Source organism: Erpetoichthys calabaricus, chromosome 14 (genome assembly GCF_900747795.2).
Source record: "Erpetoichthys calabaricus chromosome 14, fErpCal1.3, whole genome shotgun sequence".
NCBI classification, from domain to species: Eukaryota; Metazoa; Chordata; class Cladistia; order Polypteriformes; family Polypteridae; genus Erpetoichthys; species Erpetoichthys calabaricus.
In genome coordinates, this window is record NC_041407.2 from 44,226,667 (window position 1) to 44,253,125 (window position 26,459).

General features: G+C 36.9%; 1 protein-coding gene across 1 annotated transcript; it reads right to left on the reverse strand.

Moving 5' to 3' along the window:
• Positions 1-223: 223 nt before the first annotated feature.
• Positions 224-26,459, reverse strand: yars1 (tyrosyl-tRNA synthetase 1). The gene is made up of 14 exons (XM_028818395.1): positions 26,305-26,459; positions 25,473-25,563; positions 22,573-22,719; positions 18,224-18,399; positions 16,754-16,883; positions 16,493-16,573; positions 13,157-13,249; positions 12,738-12,873; positions 5,320-5,405; positions 4,376-4,511; positions 4,101-4,198; positions 3,597-3,790; positions 1,145-1,286; positions 224-796 (listed from the first exon to the last, which is right to left on the reverse strand). Exons 2-14 carry the CDS (start codon positions 25,515-25,517, stop codon positions 686-688), a joined length of 1,575 nt encoding a protein of 524 aa, XP_028674228.1. The 5' UTR covers positions 25,518-25,563; positions 26,305-26,459; the 3' UTR covers positions 224-685.

Sequence of the window (26,459 nt, forward strand, 5' to 3'; positions counted from 1 at the left end):
AACTAAGCTCACTAGTTAGTCGATGTTATTCTTAAGACTAGTAGTGCTGATTTATACCAGCCTCCACCCCCAATCCCTACAACTATCTGCTAAGCTGACAGCATTGTTGCCAGTTCCTGTATCCTTTTTCATGTTTCAGCACCGGAAACGCCTTCAGAGGCTCTACCTGGCATAAGTGTAATAAATGACAACATGTTTATATCACAGGAATGGAAACAGACAATATGATCATTATAGCTTTAATTCAGATCAGAATTACAGAAGGTGTTTTTAATTACAAGTCAGTAAAATTAAAGTCAATTACAGCATAATTGGAGAGGGTTGTAATAGCAGATTCAAGCCCTGGTAATAACTGATTATATACACCCACATCTGTACTCTTGTAAGTGCCTTCCCTTTTAAAGCAGCACCCAGGGTTTCGAAGAGGCAAGACATGATTTGCAGTCTCTGCAGAGCACTGGTTTGAACTGAGGTAACATCAGCTGAAGTTGCATTCTAGCAGGAACAGCAGGTGATTCAGAGGACTCTTGACCCAATGCTGACTTTCTGTATGCTTTACTATTATCATCCAGAGTAGTGAAGTTGGCTTAATGGACTGCAACAGTGATGAAAACAAAACAACAAATATCCTTGAGATCTTTTCAAACAGAGATGGGACAATGCAGCAGAAAGTTCAAAATTGTCTTTAACTAATGTTTCCTCCTTTCAGTGATTTGCAGGTGATCTGTCCAAGTTTTGTCATAATGTTTCTTTCTTTCCATTGAGCAATGCAGCCATCTGAGATGTGGAAGTCAACCTGGCATTGAAATAATAATAATAATTACTCATATTAATAATCTCATTCTACTTGCTCATCCTTGTTGCCAAATTTCCAAAGTATATAGTGAAATGCTTTATTTTTACACTATGCCAATGTTATAAAGTCATGACAACACCATCTCTGTAAGTATCAAATTCAGCTAAGGATTTTACCTATTCCTTTGCAGTACCCATGGGGGACTGTAATATTTATATGCACAGCACACATGACTCTTTCTTCTAAACAATATTCTTTCTTCTAAACAAACATTACAACATTTTATTATAGCATATTGCATGAAGACTGACTTTGTTGTATGCCCTGGACGTATTGCTGTTAAAGTACCTGCAGCTTCTCAAAAACTTTCTTCTTTGGTTTTAATTCCTCATCTGGTTTGCCGCCCTCGTACCCTTCAACAAATACATGGTCACCAGGAGCTGATCCCTCTGGTGGGTTAAGTGGTTCCACTTTCTTTCCATCCATATCTCTGTAGAGAGAGAGAGAGAGAGAGAGAGAGAGAGAGAGAGAGAGGTAAGGAGCACACACTGATACAGCGCATTCCTGCACCCACCACATGACAAACCAACTCAGGATCGCAGATTAGGACCTGAGTGCAGCCATGCAACGGGTGACACCTCAGCACCACACTAGTTCAGAAGGAATGGAACCAGTGTGACGATTTTTACAGTGGCTGGAGTGCCAATTCTGCCACCAACCCCCAGGTTTTTTTCTGCAGGTTGGAGGGCTTACATGCAGGGCTGGATGCAGATTAACGTCATACCCAGGATGGAGCAATTGCAGGTTAAGGGCCTTGCTCAAGGGCCTAACGGAGTAGAGTCACTTCGGTGTTTACAGGATTTGAACCGGCAACCTCTGTGATTGCCAACGCAAATCCCTAGCCGCAGAGCCACCACTCCGCCCTGTAGGCAAACAATAAAATGTGAAAAGGCAGGCATGAGCTTCAGTTTGTAGTTATCACTGTTCAGCTATTCATAATGCCTAGGAATCCATTTTGAGGTTGAGAGACAAACTCAGATGAATGATTTCCGATATTAGGTATAGATTCTATTTTAGTAAGTAAACACTGGGGCCTCGAGGATCTATAAAACATGCTTATGCTCGGAAACACGCATAAGCCAATTTCTTATGCAAAAAAAAGTTGATAGCAAGCTTTAAACCTGAAACTGGCTTAAAAAGTTATGGGAAGTTTCAATCACGCAGACCTGCAGGGCAATGAAGTAAACAGAAAATATCATTTCATTGCACATTTCAATGTCATATCAATTGACGTCATTCTGATGTCCATTCATGTAACTATCCATCCATTTTCTAATCCTGGTTGTTCTAAAGCTGTAATGGAACAGGGATCTGTAATTTCTACATGATGATCTCCATAATGTAGGCTCAAATTCAGCACAAACACTCCAGAAGGACTAGTCTAGGACGTCTACATTGTCTTGGAAATCGGTCATCTTCATGGAACAGGACACAAATACCATTAGAAATATTTAAATGACAGAAAATGTTTGTGTTTTTTAGTTTGTTTTTCTATGAATTTTATTTGTGGCAAAATAAGCAACTTTTATTTCAAAAGGTTAGAAAATGTATGCAGAGCGTAATATTTGGATGCGGCTTATTAAACCAATTGGAAAGTTCGGGTGTTTTCTGTTATTTTTTTACTTAATCTAGAAAACAGATATCATATGAAATATTTTGCAACAGGGACGAGTGTGGCGTGTGCTGCAGATCTGGAAAATACTGGAAACAATATATTTAAGTTAAAATAACTTCTATTAAGCTAAATCTGAAGCAGTGAACAAACCTCTAATTGAAGAGTATTTCTCTATCTGTTGAGAACTGGTGACATTCAAGTGAAAGTTGCTTTGGGTAGGAAAGATTAAAGTATTTGTTGAAAACCCACTTACCCAGGGCTGGAGGCAGCTGGAGCCTGTCCTACAAAAGGTTGAGGGCAGGAACAATCTCTGGACAGGATTCAGCCCATCACAGACACACACACGCACACGCGCACACACACACACACACACACACACACACACACACACACACACACACACACGCACACACACACACACACAGGCGGGCAATTTAACATTGCCAATTCACCTAACCCGTTTTTGAACCGTGGGAGGAAACTGGAGTAAACCCACGTGAAAACTGCACTCAAGGAGCACCTGGGACATGACTCCTAGACTTCTTACTACAAGGCAGCAGTGGTACCACAGCAACACCATGCACCTAATCTGTCGATTATTAACATATTTACATAATTGTGGCCACTCCTTAAAACTCTGCCAAATGTAAGTATCACCTCAAGTTCACATTCATTAAGTTTTCTGTGTTCTCCCATGGTTTGAAAATAAAGACCAATTTTATATGGTGATTAGGTCATTAATACGTGGTTATTGGTGGGAGGTGATGAGGAGTGTGCATACATACAATTTTTTTTAATGCATACATTCTTGTCTTTCTAGTATAAGTAAAATTATAGTATGGAACATAAGCAAGGTTTTATCATGTCATTTTTTAAATGTCATTTCTCTATGTAGCTTCCAACCTTCTCAATGCACTTGCACCAAAACCTTTTATTCTGCTCCAATCCAGGCACTTCCAGGCAGGTGAGGCAACTGCATTGAGAAGGGTGGAGACAACACTGAGAAATGATATTATCAGTTTTGTTAAGGTTCGTTCCATTTTCTAACTTTAGCTTGACTCCCCCTCATACAAACAACACAGTGCAGGGTTAATTCAAGTATAATGTGTAGCAGAGAGAACTTACTTGGAAGCACACAATAACATGGCCTGGGATTCTATGCCCCTCATCTTCTGAGGCTTTAGGTTACAGAGCAATACCACCAGTCTGTCCTGAAGGTCTTCTGCCGAGATGTAATCCACCAGCCCACTGACTACCGTTCGAGGTTCTGGTTCCCCAACATCAATCTTCTCCACAAATAAACTGTTAGCATCAGGATGCTACCAAAGCAAGGAACAGGCTGAGCCTTTTATACTAGCAAGGAGAGGTTTTCAAAGGTTTTAGCATTTTAAACTGGTTTAACAACTAACTAACTAAAAGTTATGTTTGTAATCTTAGCTTCTAATTAACTTTGTAATAGAGGCAATTTGTAAGACTGAAGCCAATATGAAAGCTTTCACTTTCATAACAATTACATTGTCATTGACTGTATACTTAATTGGTATGGGTTCTGTTTTTATGCTACTGTTCTAAATGCAAGCAAACCTGGCATTGATAAACCAAGGAATATAAAAAATACATTTATCATACCTTTTCAACACTGATCACTTTACCAATACGAATATCCAGCCTTGAAGGAACAATATCATCATTGTCGGCTGTTTTAGGATTTCCTTTTGGTGCAGCTTCTGAAATGGTAAACAGCACATGCCCTTACTGTGCTAAGAGACAGGCGATTATAAGCAAACCACTTAATATTAGTTTTTCACTGGCTTTAAAAGCCAATTTCTATGTCATCCTCAGGCACCAGTGGTTCAAAATAATCATGTTAAGAGCAAAGGCCACCGACAGGTCACATGACTTACTCTGTTTTACAAGGTCAGGGTAGGCAGAATCAGTAAGCTTGATCAGCTCAGGATTTTCAAACTTCTTCCTGATTGGATCAAGCAGCTTATTCAGTGAAACCTCCACAGATGATTTTAGATCTCCTGGGTGCACATGCTGAGAATTCAGGAGACAACAGAGAAGAATAAACATCTCCATCAATACCACAACTGATTTATCTTACAGCCACAAATCAGAGACTCCCTCATAACCCTTAAATGTAAGAACTTCCCAGGTTCTTTTAAATGTGTCTGTAGTTTCAGTCTTTTGTGACTGGTGCACTACAAGAGATGGCAGCACATTAGTGCTACGGTATAACTTGGCAGGCTCAGAAAGCAAGAGAGAATTACACCTTACATGATTCCATTCCATTAGAAAGGGAGCAATACATTATATTGTTTTTGGGGAGAAAAATCCAACTCACTCCTCTTTTTAAAAATATGGAATTGAAACATCATTTTTATTTGTGTACAAAACAGATTTTATATTGTATTACACCCAATAATGTTAAAAAGCCAAGAGTTATCAGCTTTTAATATGCTGCATTGTATAGTGTCCCCTCTATAGTTTTTGTCTGAACATCAGTCAGGCAAAGGTAATCAAATAAGCATGTGAAAAAAGCAACACGCACCATCTATGGCTTCAGCATCAAGATCAGATTTAATCAAGAGATATTCCTTTACCACTGCACTTAACTTTTATCAGCTGCCAATCTCAGTTTTAATACTACACTGCACCTATTCACCTCTATAATTATTTCAGTCTCTGGCATTGTTAATATGTTTGGCTGTTAGTGACTGAAGCAACTGTCTTTTAAGGGACCTCGACCCACTTTTGAAAAAATGCCTCTTATTGTATGTATCTGTCCTAACAAACCTTAAGTTATGTTTACCATCAAGCATGTCAGAAGAAATAATAAAAGCACCTGTTCTGCAAAGTCCTTCACTAATTCTTCATATGCTGTGTATGTCTTGTCTCCCCCGAACTTGGGATCCCTTCGAATGACAAATTCTGGAAAAATAAATAAATACAAAATACATTAATATCTCAACATTTTTTATTTTTCCAAGAATTCTTAAAAGCAGAGCACATGTAACAGAATGTTTTTAATGTAGAATACAAATCTTGACAATAGCCTGGATTTTTTAGTGACTCCGTGACCCTGTGTTAGGGTATAGTGGGTTGGATAATGACTCTTAGAACTCAAGCAATCATCAAAATGTGGTCACTGTGCCCCTGTAGGTCCATCATCACTTTCTTCACTGGTGTGTGAGGATGGCAAGTCGGCAATCATGCAGAAGACCAATCTGTGAAATTTGGATTTATGAGAGAGTGCTAATTGGGTAGCATAGTGATGATGAAGTGATCACCTCTACCACACTGTTCCACAGTGCTAGAGCAATATATGTGAAATGTATACACTTTATCTGGGCATACTGGCTCTTCCTTCATCACAAGATGTGCATATTATCTGGACTGGAAGCACTAAATTTGGTCAAGTGTGGATGTGTGTCTATGTTTGTCTAACATGTTCGCTCCACATGTGCAACTGGCAACTTGTTCATAACTGGTTCCTGATCAGTAAGTAGTAATGTTATGATCAAGTTCTCGTAATGGGTTTGGGGAGTTACTAAAAAAAAATAAGAAAAGGCAAAACATGGTAATGGAGAAAAAAGGTGATAAAAATCATTAGGCTTCTAATCTTGGCCTTGTTGATCCCTGTGAGTCTACATAAGCAAACATACAATCAACAATAGATAAGCCAGTGTGACTGAATGTGCTCTGTGATACACTCCGTTCCTGTATGTACTAAATGCTGTTGGATTGGGCTTGGGTGACCCCAAACTGCTACACGTTGTTTTAGAAGCAGATGAATAAATGTGTTTGGAAAATAAATAGCGCTGATGGCAACATTAGAAAAAATAGTTCATTTTATTTACTGTATGTAGCACCTTTGCCATTTTCAATGTACTTCACAAATATACCAAAAGCATTAAACGTCACACATATGTTCACAATGTTACCAAAAAATGCAATACTTTTATAAAATAATAGTGTTATTTTTTATTAATGTTGGCAATAAGCTTTGGTAGCAACACATATATGGGTATTTTTACTTCAATACGATAAGTATTGTGTTACATCTCTCTAAAAAGTATTCTGACTACATAATGCACGTTATGCATTACCTCCAACACTGAATATGATATATTAAGGTAAGAAAGAGCTTACTTCTACTAAAAGTTCTAGCTAGATATGCCAATCACTTATTTTTATTCAGGTTGAAAACTACCCCAAAAAATCTGCTTTGAGCTGAAATTTTATATTTAAATACATACAACAAAGGTAATGTGCAAGAGCACATGACAGATGATGGGAGAGGCAGTTCTCAATGCATAGCTTACATGCTTTAAGGATCCTTCTTTAAAGAATTCCAGGCATTCACACTGGAAATTACTGTCATGTTCAATAGCAAGTTTAACAAAGAGTGGAAGTACTGCTACAATTTCTGAAATGCACAAAATCATCAGGACCACAAAAAATATACACGATATTGCTCAAGGAAGTCTGAGATTATATAAACCCTTGTTTTCTGGGAGAAATTCCTGTAGATTGGAAGCTAGCAAACAACAAAGGCATTTAGTCCAATTCACTGCTGACTAGCAAGCTCAATATGTATGGTGGGAAAATAAGTGAGATCATTTTTTTGAGACAGAAATATAAAATGAAGTCTATTTTATCACAGTGATAAATACATTAGCATTGTATGCAGTGCTACTTTTGAAAAGCTTTTGATAAGGTACTGCATGAGAGAGAAATAGATTGAAAGAAACAGGATGTCAAGACACACTGCACAGATGGATGCAAATTGCCTTAAACACAAGAAACAACATTTATTAAATGACAAACTCACTATATGAGACCACATAGAGATTAGTCCTATGGTTGCTGCTCTTTTTAATCAGTAACATAAGTAAGAATTGCAAGTAAAGAGGTTGTTAGATAGCAAATGACAATAAACTAGGTGGACTGGTGAATACTCTTGGAAGCAAAACTCATAAAAGACAGTCCTGAACAGATGTCAACACTAGGCATGTTAACTTTACTGTAAATACATACATGGATTTAGGCATGGGAAGCAAAAATATTAGATAAAATTTCAAAATGTAAAATCTGAAATGTAAAGCTATGCCATATGAGAAGGACTTGATAGTTTTAATGGACATTTCCCTGTGCACTTTCAAACAGAGTTCAAAAACAATGAGGAAGGCTAATAGGATGTTGGGTTATAGCACTCTCTGCTTTGAGTAAAAATCGAGGAGGGCTATGGTTAAGCTGTAAAACACCCTTGTGAGTCCTCCATTGAAATGCTCTTTGCAGTTTTGGTTTCCATGTTACAAGAATGACAGGTAGGAGCTAGAAAAAAAATATCCATAGATCAGCTAGTAGACTAATTTGATTAAGTTCCTCAACAAGAACATAAGGGCTTAGAAGGAAGCTGGTTAAGGATACACTTCACATAAATGTTACAAAGCATTTCTTTGGATACAGAAAAATCTTCTCTTTAGGGTATTTTAGATGAATACAGAATGATGATCCATGCTCTTATACTAACTCACCATTCTTCCTTTTAATACAATTCAAGTATGCTACATTTTTACATCTCACACTGATACTTGAATATATTTACTCAGATCTGTCAAATAAACATCCAACTTCTTCCACGTAGCTGTCAATGCTGTGTTTTTTGTATTCTCTGTGTTTTTACTCTATGGCTCCATTTGTATATTTGATAATGTATTGTAATCTAATTTGCACTAGTGGACCACTGGGTAAGACAGCAATCCAACCACTGTTTTTCAATTCCTCATCCAATTATAGAGGCATTTTAATATTGTTTTTAAAATACCTGCTGCCGCCAGTTTATCAGAGGTCCATCATGTGACGCTAAGGGAAACGCTACCTAAACAAGCTGTTTTTTCTTCCACAATCACCTGATAATACTCCAATGAAATCAAATTAGTATGACAGGATCAAACGGCAATAAAACTATTCTTATGTTTCTTCCAAGAACTGGGATCCCACCTGCTAATTAACTTTTGCAAGTACTGACAACAGATCTGAGATCTCTACTGTATAAGTAACTGGGTCTGTCATTTATTTTTTTTGTAATTTTGAAACCTTACAATTTATTACATATAAGAAAAGACTTACAAACATTTGCAAGCTCCAGTCTGCATGTATTACATCTTTAGTCTTACTGTATGATTTCTATTAAATATCCAAAAGTAAACACTTTACAATTTTGTTTAATATTACTAATTACTTATTCCAGCTTCCAAATTAAATCTGAACTACATCATAAGCAAGAAAAATCATCTATACGTCCTTGTGCTTCAAAAATAAAAAAAGGAGGTTTAAGAGTGATTTTGCATTTTGAACTAAATAAATATCAGATAAAGCATATATTTGAATTTCACACAACTTTCATTTACTATACTCCAGTCTATTTTGGGATTTGTATGGAATGAAATGGTTTTCCTGAACACGGCTCTCTTTGTAACACTTTGCCCATGAAAAATAAACTTATTTTATAACTGTTGGTTAAGTCATATGAACTACCATCTGTATTGTATATATGGCTTCATTTAAATTTGAACATACCACATATATACAGCTTGTTTTGCTGTATATAATGTATTGGTGAGACAGGAGTTGGACTGCTTGCTGCAGTTCTGGTCACCAAACTTACAAAAGTAACATCAAAACACCAAAAAGTGTTCTACAAATTAAATATATCATTTTTAAAATAGTTTCCAGCAACTGATAGTTCAAACAAATATATAGTGAGGCAGAGAAAGGAATGTCATGACTCAAAGCTATTACTAATATGGCAATTAATAGTACACTTAATAGTACACTTCATGCTAGCAGATGTATTGAAATGGTGGACTCCATTCTGTCCTGGAGGTGGATTGAATAAGATTTTGTTCCTTCGTTTATTTTGTGGAGGATACAATCCTTCAGCAAACACAATCTTCCAGTGGATTAGGACTTGACAGGTCAGTACTTGGCAAGCCATTAAGTAAAGTTTCCCCAATAAGAGGCCTGCATGATTCAAACCCCTGACCCACTATCAGCTAGTAGACCTATGCCAGTATGTGTACATTGGCTAAGCCTGTTATCTTACAAAGCTGAGTCAGAGTTGTGTAGGTAGTCTAGTGTTAATTCACTATAGCAACTGGCATGTTCAAAAATGAACAAACATAGCATGTTTGTTCTGCATACACAAAAGCCAAGGTAAGTGCTAAAAAGTTGATAATGAAAATTGGCAGTTGCATTCTGGTAAGACCAACCAATTTTGCTTTATTTTACTGGATCACTGAATGCAAAACTTGGCAGTGAATGTGAAATTGGCACTTCTAAAACACTCCAGAATCACTTTAAGAAAAACTGCCTTGAGAGCTGAAACCAAAGAATAAAAATTTACAGCATTAACCTACTGTTATTACCACCCAAAAGACTGTATCCATACAGCAGACTGCAACACACATAATCTTTTTCACAATGAAAAAACAATCAAAACAGATTTGGAGCTTTAGGGACAGGGAGCATTATCAAGAAATGGTGCAGTGAGAAGAGTGGAAGCTTTGGCAGAAGAATGCCTGCCCATTCTTTACTCTCCAGTTTAAATAAAGCAGACTTCATGTTGTTCAACATTTACACATCTTGTAAAAGGTCAATCATAAGACAGTTGTATGTGTTTTGATTGTTCCTCACATATGGGTGCGGTACTGCCAAATTATTTTCAAAAATATACTGAGAAAATAAAATGGCTTGGACATGGATAAAATCATGTCTGTCATAAATGACAACAATCCCCCCATGGTTAAAACAACACAACTACCTGGTAAGCTTGCTAGCTACTATTAAACTTACTCTAGTGGCATTTCATTACATCATTCACAAGTCAGTGTGGTGTGGGAAAATGAAAGACTCCATAGATTCAATAATAATAAACATATTCAGTGGCAACTCCATTCTGTAACACTGCTACTTCAGAGCTCGTTAGAAGAAATATTGCAGATTGTTGCTGCATAATAATGAGCACTGTTTTAGTGAGGACTGAGTAGTAGAGACAGTGTGCAGACTAGGTTGAGAGCAGATTTGTTCTTTTTTTTTAGGAAGCTTGCACAGCCAAAAGGCTCAAATCTTTTTAATTTGTTTTATAAATTACAGAAAAGGAACAGGATACATACATTTTTACATTATATCATATCTCAGCTAAATCAGCTTAATTTGCAGCTACATGGCAAGGATCATACTTTTGCAAACATACAGTATACCCACCCACTGAAACTTTCCAGAGCTACAGCGACACTGCCAGATAAACAAAATGTGAGAGGATTCTCTGATGCATGAATTCATGGTAGAAATTTCAAGGATCAGTTTGGAAGTTCCTACAACATCTGTTCTACATCTCTGCAAAGGTTAGAGAACTGCTGAGGCCAAATGACCACCTCCATCTCTTGATGAAGCAGATCTTCAAGTGAAGATCTTAGAAACACTAAAATTAATTTCTTTATAAAGTAACACAAGGATATTCGTAGGAGTGACTTCAAAATGGTTTCTCAATTCAAATGCATTAGAGCAATTGCAGTGCCGCTCCTCACAATATACTCCTCCAAATGTATAAGTGAATCACCACTTTCTTCAATAAACATTATCAAAAGCCATAATAGTAAGAGATTACCTAGTGCACATCTGGATCAGAGTCTTCATATTGCTACAAATGAACATTCACCCCCACCAACTACAGGTCTCTAGGACTCAGATTATGTCTGGTTTGTCTGCCTCCTTTTCAACAATCTGGCAGTGGTTCTACAATTGGCTGAAGGATAGATGCTGTTGATTTTCATTTATGTTAATCAGTTTCTGCTTTGTTTTGATGTATTTGAACAAATCTGTATTTTCATATGTGACAGTTATTTTTTAACCTTATGTATTTTTCCTTGTAGTTTGTACTGTATTTTCAGGTGGTGATGACAGATTGGCCACCTAGCTCTGTGAAGACAATTACAGTGGTAACTCTGGTCACGACCGCAATTCGTTGCAAAACTCTGGATGTGACCCGATTTGGTCGTGACCCAAATATAATTTCCCATTAGATTGTATGTAAATACAATTAATCCGTTAAAGACCGTACGAACTGTATGTAAATATATTTTTTTTTAAGCACAAAAGTAGTTAATTATACCATAGAATGCACAGTGTAATAGTAAACTAAACGCAAAAACATTGAATAACACTGAGAAAACCTTGAACAACAGAGAAAACTAACATTGTAAGAGTTCGCGCTACACCCTTACAAACCACTCGCTATAAACACTTTTTTTAGTTTTAAGCACAGGAAAAAAAAAATAAATGGCACTTCTCTTGTGAAACTTTTCAAACTATCCTCTACTGGCTTTATATTCCTCACCTTTGCCACTTGAAGAAGGTTTTTTTTTCAGCAAATCGCCATGAATTTTCCTGGCTTTCTCGCATATGATTGCCTCGCTTACGCTATCCCCTGCAAGTTGCTTCTTGTTCTACCACACTAGCAACAGTTTTTCTACCTCTTCCAGCACTTGAGGCCTCTGCTTGGTTAACATTGTAACTCCTTTTGCAACATTAGCTGCTTTGTTAGGCCCTGTATACGCAAACAAAAGAAAATGGGAAACGGAGAATGGGCAATCATCGGCACGTACGAACGTGCGTAGGGAAACTGGCCGCCAGTGTTTTTGTTCGCCACCAGAGGGTGTGGTCGTGAACAGATGCAAAATTTTTGATCGTAACCTGATTTGTACGTGTTCAGAAAACATTCATGACCAGAGGTTCTACTGTATTTGTGTTCTGTTTTGTGTATTGTATTTACCTCATTTTGTGACACCCATTGCACAGCCAACCTACCTGAAAGGGTATCTCTCTCTGAATTGCTTTCTTCCATTTTTTCCCCTACAAGGGTTTTTTTTTGGGTTCTTGTTTTCTTAGGCAGTCAAGGCTAGGGAGCTGTCAAAAAACAAGGCCTGTTAAAGCCCATTGAGGCATTCCTTGTTAGAGTTGGGCATGTTGTTCCAGCTGTTGTCGTCTCTTGTGTCAACGCACTACTATTACTCTCACTGAATGATGCGTAAGTTTACTTATAAAGGTTAGGCCTACCTAACTAGCTACATTCTGGATTATTGTTAAATAATGTGATTCAATATGGTGTTTACAGCAGTGAACTGGTAGTCAGTGACTAAAATGCAAGGAAGTCAGTACGTATGACTTTTTGGGGGAATACCTATATTGTTAGCTTACCAGAGTGTAGAGGAAACAGGACATATTTAACGAAGGACAAGACTCCATTATTCTCAACATTCCCTGGTTCACAGAATGCCTTCTTTAGTTTCTTCTTTAGATCTTCTTTTTTATCAAGAAGGTCAATTTTTGATTCCTGTAATCCACAAAAAAGGGCAAATGATGGCATAATACACAATGTTTACATGATTATATCACTGTGAAAACCTAGATGATTACATTTTACAGAAAATATATTTAAGAAGTTTTTTATTAAGTTTCCTCATAGTGAATTACTCAGTGATATGTTTGAAAATATATTGAATCTTTTCTTAGTGACTAATATGCCTTTTATGTACTTTACTAAGGAAGCAGCATGAACTCTACATCTCCCCCCAACCCCACTATATCACACTAACATTCCTAGGCCAGAAATATACCTCCTCTGAAGAACTCATCTTCCCTCCAGTCAGGCCAGGTACCATTGGGTTCATGAGGTGAATACGTTTTGTGTAACCAATGGAAGGTAGGTACTGCAGTGAAGAAAAACAAACAAAAAAGGAAATAGTTATAGTGGACTAATGGGCCAGTGGACAAAACAAAACCCTCAAAAGAGGCAAGTCTCGCTGCCTTGTTCTCAAGCACATAGCATTGCTGCTGTCTGACCAATTATTTTGTGATTATTTTTGTATTGGACTTCAAAATTAGGACTAAAAAAAAAAAATAACAGAGCACAGGAAGAGACCTTCATATTATATATATATATATATATATATAATGTCATGACACTGTCATGTCCCTGAGGCCCACATGCCTGGCACACCAAAAAGGTTTCTATATTTGAGTCAAGTTAACTGTTGGGTTAGCTGACAAACAAAATTTTATCATTAGGTTACTGTCTTTCCATTTTTTTATGAAGCGAGGAGAAACCCCAATGATTTCTGCAGCTGACATTTCATACATAATGAGATTGTAAAAAGAGGACTTCCATCTCGAGAAAGTAACAAATTCAGAGTTCTTCCATTGGGAAGCTATAAGGAGCTTAGCTGCTATTGTGGCTAATGAAGTAATGTACTGATGAACAGAGAAGGAAAAAGGAAGAGAAATCTAAAAAAAGTAGAGTAATAAGAGAGCAATGAATAGAAACAGATAAGATAGAGGAGAATGTGAAAGCAACTGGGGCCCAAAGAATAGCAATGGAGGGGCATTCCCAGAACATGTGGAGAAAGGTGGCCTGTACATAAGGGGAGCATTGGTGGCAAAGTGAATCAGCAGCCAAACCCATTAGGAAATGCTTTTGATGGTAATAGTAAATTCTATTGACAATATTATATTGGATGTGTTGATGGTTAGAATTTCTTGAGGAATTTGTTTTTGAAAATTGTGTCCCACCACGATGGCATTGAAAGGGATAGGTTGTGCTCCATTTCTGAAAGACTAGGACAGCTGTAGTTATTCATCATGAAAGAGGGCGTTCAAAATGGAGATGCATTTAATGGAACACAAGGGCAAGAAAGAGTAGTCAAATAATGAATGATTGGGGGCTGAGGTCTTAAGAACAAACAATCTGTAGATAAAAAAGAAAGAAGAGGAAAGTATTGCAAATTTCTCTTTCAGAAACTGGAAGGAGGCAAGCCTGGTTCTATTAAACAAATCGTCGAAGGGAACTGATGCCTTGTGAGACCCAAGCTGGATAGGAGATAGGTTGCCCATCAATGTTTACAGTGCTATTGCGAAAAACTGGTGTGAGGGAATGCCAGCACAGAATGGAGCCAAGGTGCTTTTCTACCTTGTGCCAAACTCTAGAGCATCATTTATAAAAAGATAATAATTACTTACTCCCTTTTTTGTTTAAGACTTAGTAAATGCCACCTGCTACAAAGGATGAGTGGAGACAATACTTATGTATCTTAGTAGCCAAGATGGAGGGAAAAGTGGAGGCTTTAGCCATAGAGAGATTGGACGTACGACATATGCCCAATGACACAGTTCAAAATTGGGAAGAGAAGTGCCTTGGCTTGGATCAAGATGAAATGTTTAACAGCAGGCTTTTTATTACTCCATAAAAAGGAGCTGATGACTGATTTGACCTGGCACCAAAAGGAAGACGGTGGGGAAGAGGAAGCATTGAGCTAATAAAATTTAGACGAGGAGCAATATTCATTTTAGTGATTGCCAAATGGGTCTGAAAGGCGATAGGTTATTCCTGGACATCACTGACTTTTTAACATCATTGAACAAGAAAATTTGACCACACAAAATCAGTAATGGAGGGTGTAATGGTGATTCCTAGATATCTGAAAGTGTTAAAAACTGGAATAAAGGAAGGAAAAGATAGAGATTTACAAGCACAGTTTATTGGGAGCAATGCAGATTTATTCAAGTTAATTTCAGAGCCAGACAAGGATTTGTATGTGTGAAATAATGTTAATATATGGGGGATGTCAGAAGAAGCATTTCCTAGATAGAGAGAGTGTCATCGGCATATAGGTACACCTTGTGTAATGTATTTTGCACCAAAATTAGCGAAAAGGTATTTGATACACAGAGTGAGTACTAGTGGCTGAGGTGAAATTATAAAAAGCAGCGGAGACCACAGACAGCCCTGCCTAGCTCCCCTGAACATACAAAAGGAATATGATAAATCTGAGTTTGTTAAACCTGAAGCCATAGGACAGGCATACAACGATTTGATCATGTTAATAAATATAGGATTAAACCCCACTTCACTCCTAATTCTCCACAGAAACTTCCAAGTGAAAAGAGAGCTGTAGGGACTTGTTTGTTTGTTAATTTATTTTTATTTTTAAAGTTCTTTGTTTGAGCACCACTGTACCCCTGTTCCTTTTCAAATTAAATAGAGTTGGCCGGTTCTGAGCATCAACCGGATGATAACATACATATAAGACTGCAAGACAAGCACATTAGTGAGTCTTTATTGTTAAATAATTTATTTTTATTTTTAAAGTTGTCAGTCAGTCATTATCCAACCTGCTATATCCTAACACAGGGTCACAGGGGTCTGCTGGAGCCAATCCCAGCCAACACAGGGCGCAAGGCAGAAACAAATCCCCAGGCAGGGCGCCAGCGCACCGCAGGGCACACACACACACCCAAACACCAAGTGCACACACTAGGGACAATTTAGGATCGCCAATGCACCTTAACCTGCATGTCTTTGGACTGTGGGAGGAAACCGGAGCACCCGGAGGAAACCCACGCAGACACGGAGAGAACATGCAAACTCCATGCCACTCCGGGCAGCGAACCCAGGTCTCCTTACTGCGAGTGTAATGTTTTTTAATTATGTTTTTCTCAAACAAACAAAAAAAAAAACATGAGGGCGAACTGGAGGTGACTGCCAGCATTCTTTGTGTTTGGGCACCACCGCTCCCCTGTTGCTTTTGCAATTAAATAGAGTTGACCGGTTCCGAGCATATGATAACATACATACAAGACCGCAAGACAAGCACATTAGTGAGTTTTCACTATTTGTTAATTTATTTTTAAAAGTTGTGTTTTTTTTTTTTATTATATTTTTTCTCACACAATTAAAAAAAAAAAAAAAAAAAAAAACACTTTATTTTCCTCCCGGGCAACGCCGGGTATTTCAGCTAGTATGTGATAAAACAATAAGCTGTTAACTTTGCTAAGGAGCTTATGAATTTTGAAGCTAAGTGCCCTCTTGCTAACACTGTTTAAAACAAAATGCCATGCTTTCTTTTTAAAATCAATTATTTGAACAGTGGTTAATTTATGAAGTGAACCAAACATACCTTTTCAGCAAAAGTAAAGATTTTCCTTTGGTCTACTCCTCCAAATTGGGCATCCACCTTTAGATATTCTTCATCCAGAGCCTGAAAGTATTAAAGACTAATTTAGGAGAAAGCTTTCACATTTTATTACAAAAAATATTAAAAGTACAGTTCACTAACTTCCAATTGTAAAACAAAAACACATACTGTACAAAGATAATGTACATGGTCTATAAAAAGTCAAAGGTACATTGTAAGGAGCTAAAGGCAGCTGTTTCATACCTGTAATCCAGGGTACAGCAAGCCACTCAGAAGGGGATGATCCACCTGTTTCACCACTTCAGCACCAGCTTTTTTAGCATCATGTTGAGTTACTGATGAAGAAAGTTTGTAGACATCCAGTGTGTAATCCCTTCATAGGAGGAGAGGGACAGGTTGAGTCAGGGTGGATTACTTTTAAGCCTACATTTTTACAGAGTACATTAACATCTCAGCTGTTAGGTGAAATTATAGTTTATTGCCTTTCCTAAGTAATACATTATTCTCCATGTTTCATTCCAGTGGCAGAGCTGTGCTTTGAAGACAGAAGAAATCATATGATTTTAGCTTTATTTTACATATTCACAAGACTACAGAATTACCCTAATACAGCCCTTTTTAAATGTTGTATTTAAGATTTATTCTTCTGTGGATTGCCTATTGTTAACCTCTTACCTAAATTACTATGGAGATGAGAAGTAGAGGGTGTTTTGTTATCTGGGCCGCACCAGAAAGCAAAGGTTCACAGTGTACAGCAGTGGTTCTGAACTTGTGGGGCGGACCCCCCTAGGGGGTGCGAAGTAACAAAGGGGGGCGCGAAGATGTGGAAAAAAAGAAAACAAGAACCCGAAAATATACCATACCATACCATATTTATTTGTTGAGCGCTTAAAACACAGCATTACAACCGACCAAAGCGCTGTACAGTTAAAACAAACAGGACTAAAAACAAAATATTAAAGCAAACATTAAGAGAGAATTTGAACTAAAAACAGGTCAGAGGATCCAATAAAATAGAGAAAATAGCGAAAAACAAGTAGAAAATGAAACAAGTTAAGAATTAAAAGCCAATGTGAAGAAGTGCGTTTTTAAGCGTAATTTGAATGTGGCAACTGAAGTGGCTTGCCTAACCACTAAGGGTAGGGAGTTCCAGAGCCTGGGTGCACCGATGGAGAAAGCCCTTTCACCACGAGCTTTGAAACGTGCCTTGGGAGGGGTTAGAAGGAGCTGATCTGAGGATCTAAGAGCGTGAGGGGGATTGTATCGATGGAAAAATATGAATATGAAAAATACATCTATTGAAACCAAAAAAAAATTAACTTAAACTACATTCTGATACTAGAAAAATAAATATAGAGTTAGATAAATGTTGACAAAAGTTAAGTAGGTATAATAAAATTTGCATCTATGATATATCATGATTAAAAAGAACAAATTGGTATTAGTGGGCTACTTTCAAAAAACGTTAAGGGGCGCAATTAAAACTTATGAAAACTCAGGTCGAAAATACTTAAAGGTTGAGAAACGCTGGTGTACGGGATGCTTTCTCTATTACTTTTTTTTGTTCTTTCAGTCAAGGCACCATTTAAATCAGTATTACAAGCCAATGCATATTCAATGCATACTGTATGTACTCAATGCCCAGGTACTTCCCTTGAAACAACATTATGCTCGTTGTAGTTGGGGATATCCAAGGATAGAAAAATGCCTTACCTGCTGAGTTGGAAATCTGTACCCCTAACAAACTTCAGCTTCTCCAGGGGGACACCAATACTCTCCAGCATAGCTTTGATCACTTGTTCATAATACTTGGTCCTTAACTCCAGCAGATCCCATGGTGCCTTCATATTGTCAAGATAAGCATGAAGATCAGCAAAAAGGATGGTAACCTGTTAATGAAATAGAAGTAGAATATCATCAGGCAATATTACACAATACTGAGATTTCACAACAACACTAGCAATACACACCGTGAGAAACCCTGAGACTACTGCAAGTGAACTCATACTCTTTGCCTATATACAATACAAACAATTGCTGTGAATTTATCACATTTCAGGTCTTCTTGGCATTTGCAAAGCATACTTACCAACATTTTACAAAACAATATTTACATTACCTCCTCTCATTTTATTCTTAGTTTACTTGCTACAGCTTCCCCTGAAAAAGCATTATCTTAACAGCTTTAGTTTAATGTTACATTAGTTCCACCTATGAAACTAACATCTGCTAGAATATGTTCATAACTAGTATATGTAGGTTAATGTGGTAAACTCCTTAATCCTCCTTCAATAATCGACTCTTCCTTCTATATACAGTATACTTACCAAATTCTGCCTGTGTCTTTACCAAAAAAAAAAAAAAAGCAGCTTACAACAAAGCAGAACCCAAAGTGTAGAAAAACACTGTCCTTGTCTCTCTCTCTCTCATTCATTTACTGGGAATCCCCAGCTTGGCCAGTTACCTCCCTCAAAGGGAGCATTGGAGCAGAACTGTTATTGCCCATCTTGACACCAACCTTCATTAGTTATATCTATTCAAATCTTAGGTTCCATTGCAAAATACTGTAGTATATATTAAGACCTCGTCAATCAGAACTACTAAATGAAGTTTAGTTACGTTCACTGTCATCCAGATGGTGCTGACCACATTCCAGAGATCCTGTTATTTTTACGAAATTTCTTTGCTAACAGCATTGATCCCACAATGCCATGCCAAGATATTCTGTAGATGTTCCTCTGTATTGCTCCCTACCTCCCTTAACTATTATTATCTAATGCTCCAATCAAATCCTCTTTGCCTCATTCATTACTAATCTCTTTTTTTGTACAATTCATTCACATCTTAGAAGATGGCTCACCTTTAATAGTACACACTGGCAAGTATCACAGATTTGGCTTCCAGAGTCAAATCTAGAGTTTTGATGAAATGATGACCACCCTGATATCATAAAGCTCCTAAAACTGTTGGCTTTATGGCAAATCAAAAATGGCGAGTTTACGGTTTCACTAATCATAAACAAATCCAGCCTTTCCTTGTGCATCACTAATAGTATGTGCTTGCTGTAGCCAATAGTCTATATTGTCTGATTACTTACAAGGTGAACTGTCATTATGTTGTATTGTTAAAGATTATTATTCAAAAACTGAGAAAATGCAAAAGTTTCAATCTTCTCAAACATTAGTATGCTACTAAAGAAGCCATATGTTGACTATTCTACTTTACTAATATATAGACTGTTCCTTCCAGGTCATAAATTTATGAACATATTCAGCAACTAAATAACAAATATTGCTTGAAGATGTTATTAAGCTCTGAAAATCAGTTGTGGGTGATATTGAGCACAGACAAGCATAATTTAGATAGCTGAAAGCTTTGTAAAACCAACTGAACTGCATATAGAAATATCAAATTCAACACATGAAAGCTGTCCCACTTCATTAAATCTGAAAGCCTGCAAAAGAAGACCATTGCAACACCCTGACCATATTACTTGCCTCCTCTGATAAAAAATACTCTGTCACACCTTTCATTACATTTCTGATGGATTATTGTAATTCTAATATCACTACTTTTACTGCTCAAGGTTATGATCCCCAAAATCACTGAAAACCTAAGAACATTGTAAACTTGGTCATTAAATCTGTGAAGGTTTTCTGAAATCCATCATAACTAAATCATGTTAAATCCTTCGTAATCTATGTTCTCCTCATCCCACTCATTAATTGCTAAGTGCTCTCTACACTGAATAACTCTTCTGCCAACTGTAATGACAGACAATGGTCACTAGACATTACATTCACATTTATACACGAGATGATACAGGTTTTATGATATTAGGTAAACAAACTGCTAAGTAAATGTAAATTATATGTTAAATATTACACATTTGATTGATAATATTTCTATTTTCTTAAAACATTCTGAAGAATCAGTGTTTTAAGGTTGCCCCTAGCTTTACTTTCATAGAGTTGTTCTTGCAATTGGTAATGGAAAGAATCTGGAGGATAGAAAAGGAAAGGAGAAGAACAGGGGCTTGTAGGTTTGGGGAGATATAAATACTACATCCTCAGAAGAATATTCATTGAATTCTCGGAGTTTCAATCAGCACCTCATGAACCCAAGAGTGCCATAAATCATTGCTAATACCCAAGTAGATTTTGAGTCTTGTGGAGACTAATCATACCTGCAGTAAAGTTTCTCTACACTGAATTTACAAGTGATATGCAATCACTATGAACTTTTCATGGATTTTGTCACAAAGCTGTATAACAGCACTAATGAGAACTTAATTTCAGTCAATTTAACAGTGTGTCTGAAGGCAAGAAATTAATTTGGTGGTGGACAACTACTGTGGATGACGGTGGATAGCTCCTTCACACACACCTATTGACATCTATAACTAACAATTCAACTCAGTACATCAGCTACCCCAAAGCATGGAAAATACACTGATACTGCCTTCTTAAATTACCAGGTGGCATTTTTATCTTATCCTTGCTGTGTTGTGATATCTATGTTAAACAACAGCAGGCATAAAGAAGAGCTATGGAGGTTGTAAATGAGAGATTTCTTGATTTAATGGCAGAGGTATATACAGTGCCCTCCATACTACTTGGAACAAAGACAAATTGTTCATTGATGTATCTCTCTGCTCCACAATTTATAATTACAAATCAATCAATTCAGATGTGATTGAAGTGCGTACTGTAAACTTTAAGTGCATTTGCATACATTTCAGTTACATTATGTAGAAATTATAACACTTTTTCTACATGGTCTCCCCATTTCAGGGCAGCATAACAATTTGGACATAGCAATGGCAGGTATATTAAAGCAGTCATAATTAGTTTTTTGTTGCCTATCACTTGCATGCAATGACTGCTTGAAGTCTGCAATTCATAGACATCATCAAGTGCTGGGTATGTTCTTTGGTGATGCTTTGCCAAGCCCCTAATGTAGCCAATCTTCACCTCCTACTTTTTTCAGGGCTTGTCCCCTTATGTTTTCTCTTTAGCATATGGAAGGCATGGCCAATTGGATTTAAATTATGTGACTGGCTTGGCCATTCAAGACTTTTCCCGTTTTTAGCTTTGAAAAACTCCTGTGTTGCCTTAGTCGTATGTTTGGGACCACTGAGTATTACTTGTGCTTGAGGATTACTTGTGTTCTGTTCTGTATATTATATTGTATTTAACCCCCTTTTTTGACACTCACTTATCTGGTAAGGGGTCTCTCTTTGAACTACCTTTCCTAAGGTTTCTTCCATTTTTTTCCTTACAAGGGTTTTTTTTAACTCTGATACAAGTTCATTGTTGTCTTGTCTGTCCACAAGACCTTTGTCCAGAATTCTGCAAGCTCTTTTAAATACTTTTTTCCAAACTGTATTCTGGCCATCCTGTTTTTGTGGCTAACTAGTGGTTTGCATCCTACAGTGTGCTCTCTGTATTTCTGGTCATGAAATCTTCTGTGGATATTAGGTCTCTGATATACATACTACTACCTCCTGTTTCTGATCTGTCGGATAGGCGTTTGGGGCTTTTTCTTTACCATAGTGAGGATTCATCTGTCATCAGCAATGGAAGTCTTCCTTGGCCTATCAGTCCCTTTGCGATTATTGAGCTCACCAGTGCATTCTTTCTTCTTAATGATATTCCAAACAGCTGATTTAGGAAATTCTAAGTTTTTTTCTATCTATAATGGTTTTATTTTTGTTTTTCAGCATATAATGGCTTCATGACTTTCATTGGCACAGTCCCTGCTCCTCATGTTAACCTCCATAGCGATAGACCTGAGCATCAATCGGGCTGTAAAAACAGCAATAAAAATATTAATCCTGAGTGTCACTCGTGCAACTGTATAGACATATCTTGCATATGACCCGAGGATAACTCTGTAAAGAGTACCAACAGCGTTAGTGCCGAGTGATACTACAGCAACAGTATAGGCAATGCTAGGAAGAAAACACCAAATTATATGGAAAAACAGAAAAATGGCAAAGCAAAATCAGGGCATGATAATGTACAATTGTCCTGTGTCTGACACACTTAACAACAACTCACCTCACAACCTGCCTTCAGGAAGTCTGCGATTTTTGACATTGGCACAAAGTAAGCAACATGTGGCTTTCCTGTGGTGGCTGTTCCCCAGTAGATCCTGAGATCTTTCTCTTTCAAGATTTCTTTCAACTTGTCTTCACCCAGTACTTCCTGAAAACAAACAGAAACATCAATGACTACAAGTTGGTCAAAATATATGTGTACATGCAGTAGTATATTTTTCTTTATACAGTAATTTGGCAAATACTTGCACTGCATTTGAATTGCTTAAACATTAAAGATTTAATCAACAGTTTAACTGCCATTTTTCACCATTTTGCACCATATAATCTGTATATTACAGTATATTCAAAGACTATACTAATTCTTTGCACATAATTCTGTATTATACTTTAAACTACACTGCATGTACAATAATGCATAGTGTGGTAAGGATTAAAAGTGAAAGCATGGTTAATATGAATAAAATGAAAATGACAACAAAAAATGTTGCATTCACCCAGTCTGCAATAAAGAGACACAATAACTGAAATAAAATGTTTTATATGTACAGATTAAAATAAGTAGTTATTTTTTTGACAAAGTAAAGTAAACTCAGCATTATTAAAACTGTTAAAATGACAGTAGCAGGAACATACATGATAAAATAGCTACTTTTAATCTTTAATCAAGAAGAAGAGGAAGAGTTTAAAATGTAAGCTACATGCATTAACAAAAATGTAATTAAATTGTTTACTATAATTTGCTTTACAATGATGCTTGAAGGAAACATGATGCAAAATATGTCATTTTAAAGTTTTATGACACATTATACTTTACCCAATAGAACAGATTATTTTTTACTTAAAAACGTAACCAGCCCTTTGGTACGTGTACCCGTATATTCCAAGTCTAATTCCTCCTGGTTAATCAGTGTCTTCTTTAGGTTGTAGGGCTCTTGTTCAAAGCTGCTGTCTTTTCAAATTAGCCAATTTTACTGAGTTATAAAATGTAAGTAGAGACATCTTTTGCTATTGTAATTAATTGTTCTACCTTTCGCAGTTTTTCCTAAAATACAATATATAATTTTGCTTTGTTTTATTTAATTTGGCACATTTCCCAATCAGGAATTCTGCAGTTCTGTTTGATCAGATACATACTATTTTAAAAGTCACAATTAACAGGCATGTTTTACTGCAATAACGCCCAAGTGAAAATCCATTAAACTCTGCATGTATATTACAATTAACCCAACTTAACATAGAGTTTCAAATGTTTCATCACGAATAGGGGTTCAATAAAGGGGATAATCAAAAAAATCAGTACATTTTCCCAGCTTATATGCCATATCAATGATTCAATTATTCAAAAAGTCATCCAATGAAATGACAGTGAACCACAAACGTGTATTATAACTGCACAGGAGATTTCCAGGGCTTTATGTGCTAACTTGAAACTTAAAGACCTGTACTCTTTTGTGAGAAGTATTCTACCTAGTATTTTGGATTACTTGTGCCTGTAATTTTGCTGTTCCATGCTACCAGATCAAGGACAGGGATGAGTGAAGGGAGTTAAGATAGAAAATATAGCAGTAGGCTGTCAGTTTCTGTTGATGAGAAGTGCACTGCTTTCATAAACATTATAATATCTTGTATACTTCTGTGGTGGGCTGGCGCCCTACCCGGGATTTGTTCCTGTCTTGAAGGACTAAGTATATACAGTACATAGGACACCAGAAATGTATCACAGACTTCCATTTTTGTTTTTGGATACAGGGTGGCTGATGATGACGTTTACCTCTTTTTTGCACAGTTTAATTGTAGCATGTTTTTGAGACCATCACTAACTCACAAAAAGCCTCATCTTTCGTACCCTACATAAAAATATACCATATGCAAGTACATTATAATAATTCAGAATCACATATATTACTTAGAATAAAAAAAAACATCAAAAATCACTTCCATAGTTATATTTTTAGGTTACTCTTTTTAATTAAAAGTAAAGTTATTTAGTTTCTTCTTAACCCATCCTTCCATTATCAAATGAAACCCACTTTGCCAGTTCAGTTTTACAATTAATCAAAGTAAATTCCAGCAGCACAGAGCTCAAGGCAAGAATGAATCTGGGACAGCATGACAGTTCAGTACAGGGCACATTGACACACACACACACACATACAATTACCTACACTTATCTATACAGGGAGTTGCCAGCTAAGTTTGTATGTGCTTCTTTGGAATGTGGGAGGAAACCACAGCTACAAGAGGAAAAACACAATAACATCCAGTGAGAACATGCAAAAATGGCAACACTGACTATCACATCACTATACCACTTAGCTCTATCCATCCATTTTCTAAACCCGCTGTATCCTTAGCAGGGTCATGGGGAGGCAGGAGCCTACCTTAGCAAGCACAGGATGCAATGCTGGTACAAACCCTTAAGTTCCTTTCAGTAAAACACATAGAGCTATTATAATCTTAACTTGAAACTACTGTATAGCACATTGCGCTTATAATTGTGTCAGCTTATTTCTGACCAAATAATTACATTTTAAATGAACAGTCAGTCACAAATTACTGTCCTAGGTGGTCAGGTGTGCTCTGCGAAAACAGCAGCTTCTGTTCATCAGGAAATGAATACTACTGAAAGAATGACTTACAAAGAAATATGGGAATATTCTTTACAGATACAAAACAGAATGAACACAATTCTGACGTTAAACTGAAACTCTTGTAATTCTGGAAAAGCAAAAATCCAGAATGCATGCTATTTTGGGTGGCACAAGAAGAGCAAGTTCAAATACCAGATGACGCTTTGAAAATCCACTCCCAGGTCTCAGAACGAAACTTACCTTGACTCCCCTACTCTGGACTGTTTAAACATCATTTAATACATTTTTGAAAATAAAAAAAAAGTACCTGCAGATTTCTGGTGATGAGATTAAACTTTTCTTCTGTGTTCATCTTGCTTTCTGTCCACAACCCTTACACCTTGGTGAGCTGGAAAATTCTAAAGGATATAAAGCGAAACAAGTTTGCTTTCGTTTTTCTTTGAACTATGCGTCTTTCATCAAAACGTTTTAATGCTTTGAAGGCACATCAGAATCTACATATACTGTATAGTCATTTAAGTATTGTTTTATTGTAATTAACTACAAATCAGACACAATAAAATTACACTGACAAGAACGTTATCAAGAAGAAAGCTGAAATGTCATTGCTTGCACTATTCATTACATAAGCCTATAACCTCGTCACCATAAGGATGTAAAACAATTAAATCCATACCTTGTACTATCAGTATTTCAAGTAAGATCACGAGGACAAGAAAAATACCAATACCAACACGCAAATAATGCGTCATCCCTAACATTCTAGAGGTCAGATTATTTTAATTGAGAGGACTGTATTTATCTATCTGTTCACATTTGGACTATGTTGGTACGCTTTCACTTTTATCTCCAGATACAATTGATTTATGTGGAGACTTAACGGCGTTGTTAACAAGGTGCCTAGACGTCTTCTTAGGATTTGAATTGATACGATCGGAGGGTTACCAGAATGCCATTCATTCATACGGAGAGGAAGAGATCTACCACGTTAAACACTTCATGCTCCCCTCTGCTGATTCATCTGCTTTTTGGTTTCTTTCGTCTGTTCTCCTCTACCACACCAGACTGCGAAAAGTACCCATTTTTCACTCATACCACATTTACTAATTCTAGCGTATTCGGAAAAGATTGCAACTTACCGGCAACACCGCTTTCCTCTTGATGTATACGGCTCTGTCACGCTGTTGCATCAGAAAAAGTCACAGATTGATTACTTAGTCTGAGTTCACTGAAACCGCCTTGTCAAATTCCGATGGCATCGATTGGCGAGATGGAGGAGGAAGCGGAAGTATTT